Raw genomic sequence first — 2,613 nt, forward strand, 5'->3', positions numbered from 1 at the left:
ATATTAGATTAAAATGCATTCATTTTACAGAACTAAGTAAATGTTTTAGGAAAGATAGAATTGATCATGTCGAGGGTTGATAACTTAAGATTGCGAAATCAATTGGTTTTTTTTTTTTGATATGTGCCAGGTATAATATTCTTCGTCGACCATATTAACACAAAAATAAAACCCCAAAGTGTTAAAAAATTTATTATACGACCAACACGGCAAATACTATACAGTAAATCTTAAAAAAAAAATAAGATAAACGATCTACAGGTTTCCTTTCTGTTTGAGTTTATCATTTTCCGACTGAATCCTTCTGAATAAGACCGCCTTTTCGGTCGATATCTTGAAGGATTTAAAATCCTCTCTATCCCAAGATAATCTCCGCGTGCTCGTCCACGTTCTTGCACTGTTTGGTACGTTGATTTTCTCGAGCAACTGCCGCGAAAGGTTCGGAATTACCGGCTGCAACACAATCGCACACACTCGCAACGTTTCCATTGTAATGTGAATGACCGTATTCAGTTCGGTGGTCCTTGAAGGGTCCTTCTTCATCTCCCACGGCTTAATCGTTTCGAAAAACAAATTTGCGGATCTAAGCGTTTCCATCACACAATCGACCGATTTGTAGAAATTGAATTCGTCGTAATGTTTTTCGCAAGATCCTGCGGTCCGAAAGGACAAAAAAAATTTCAAATTATTTACACACATAGGGATTTTTGCAAATGTTAAGGGAAAATAAAATAAAAGTCTTTGATAACATGATACTACAATGAAATCGAGCAATTTATTTGATTATGAAACTTGAAAAATAACTTTTCATGAAATCCTTTTTATGAAATTTAAAAGAATTTTATTTTGGGAAGTACCTACTACGCACATAAATGCTTTTCACGAACTTTACCTCGATTTATCATTTTCTCGTCTAGTTGGCATAAAAGTGGGTACATTAGAAGCTGTTGTATACATTATTTGTACACCTAGTGCACGACTTCGCATAATTCACCAGGAAAATGCAAAAGGAAAACTATTTACCTGGCAAGTGCCTAAGTTGCTCCATTAGACGTTTCGTTACGTCTTCGGAAGAAAGTCTCTCAAATGCAGATTTATCGATCGCGGGAAACATTTGTTCAGAATTTAAACTTTTCCCACGGCATCTACTTAATAGGTTGCCGAACGTGTCTGCAAGCTCGGAATTTAAAATTCTCACCACTTTAGTATCGCTGTAGTCTGAATAAAACAAAAAAAACTTATTATCAATTTATTACCAAGAAACAACAAAAACAATTACAGTCGCCCAGGACACATTCAAATAGATAAAGTAAAACTTAAATACTGGTATGCAAAGGAAGGAAAAGTAGGGAAAGAGCGAATATAGAGATAGGAGACGAAAAATTAGACGAAGTGGCCGATTGTAGGTATCTAGGAAGTCAGATAAGTCAGGACGAAAGAAGTAGTAGGGATATAAAGCAAGTCATTTCTATGCTCGGGAACGGTTAATTTAGAAATTCGAAAAAAGTTGTTAAAGGTATATGTTTGGAGCGCGGCGCTGTACGGGTGCGAAACATGGAAGATTGGCGCGACGGAAAAGAAAGGTTAGAAGAGTTCGAAATGTAGTGTTACAGGCGAATGATGAGGATACCGTGGATAGAGAAGGTTAGAAATGAAGAGGTATTAGAAAGAGTAAGAGAACAGAGAACTCTTCAAAAGTCAAGACCTACATTAGATTACTGTTCGCAAATAGTTAAGGGTATGGGTTGCTCTTTAGGGAAATACGAAGATTAGCGCAGGATAGGAAAGAGTGAAAATGCGTGTCCAACCAGTCTTAGGACTGACGAGCTTATGATGATGATGATCAGCTATTTGGCGGATCAGAGTTTTCGTAATATTACAGTCGACAAAAGATAAAGTGAAAGAAATAGCAAAAGTAGGGTAAACTTGAAATTAAATTTTCTTCACTGTTTTTACTCGTAATCCTAAGAAAATAAGATACTAAATTCATTATCAAAGTATAGAACTAGTTTCCGATTAAACTGAGGCCCTGACAATAGATAATAATACAATTAGAGCACGTTCTAGAAGGGACACTGTCGTCGAAAATTAGATTAAAATAGAGAAAACTCACTGCCATCGCTATGTGCAACACCTTCTCTAAGTAGAAAGTATCTAAGACCATCCGTCGTGTAATTTTCACTCCTTTCCAAAGGGCACACGACGTTATTTTTTGATTTGGACATTTTTTCTCCGTCGACAGTCCAATGCGAATGGCAATATATACACGATGGTAGTTCTAAACCGGCTGCCATCAAAAATGCAGGCCAATAAATACCATGAAATCTATAAAATATTCCCAAGTTCACACTTACACTTAGGTAAGTTATAGAAGTTAGTAAGAAATAGGCGAGATTGATTGATATTAGAAGCAGAAACAGGAATTGAAAGGGGTTGAAGTATACCTAGATTACACGGAATAAATTTAGGTACAAATTATGTCACTAGCTCGTTGCTTCGTAAGCGAAAATAATAAAAATTACAATTTGGACCCGAATTTGTGAAAATAAAATCTCAGCAGAAATAAATTTACTACGTATTTTAGTTGATATTACAAATTAAATTATAATAATT

At 35.6% G+C, this 2,613-nt stretch overlaps 1 protein-coding gene across 1 annotated transcript in view; it reads right to left on the bottom strand.

Moving 5' to 3' along the window:
- Positions 1–176: 176 nt before the first annotated feature.
- LOC108734164 (methionine--tRNA ligase, mitochondrial) overlaps positions 177–2,613 on the bottom strand; it is a 4,311-nt gene continuing 1,874 nt past the window's right edge. Inside the window, exons 5-7 of the mRNA XM_025978630.1 lie at positions 2,114–2,413; positions 1,024–1,218; positions 177–653 (exon numbers count right to left, since the gene is read on the bottom strand). Of these exons, the coding sequence (XP_025834415.1) occupies positions 256–653; positions 1,024–1,218; positions 2,114–2,413 (893 nt within the window). The 3' untranslated portion in view covers positions 177–255. The remainder of the gene's footprint in view (positions 654–1,023; positions 1,219–2,113; positions 2,414–2,613) is intronic.

Source organism: Agrilus planipennis, unplaced genomic scaffold, assembly GCF_000699045.2.
Source record: "Agrilus planipennis isolate EAB-ADULT unplaced genomic scaffold, Apla_2.0 scaffold7, whole genome shotgun sequence".
In the NCBI taxonomy this organism is placed as follows: domain Eukaryota; kingdom Metazoa; phylum Arthropoda; class Insecta; order Coleoptera; family Buprestidae; genus Agrilus; species Agrilus planipennis.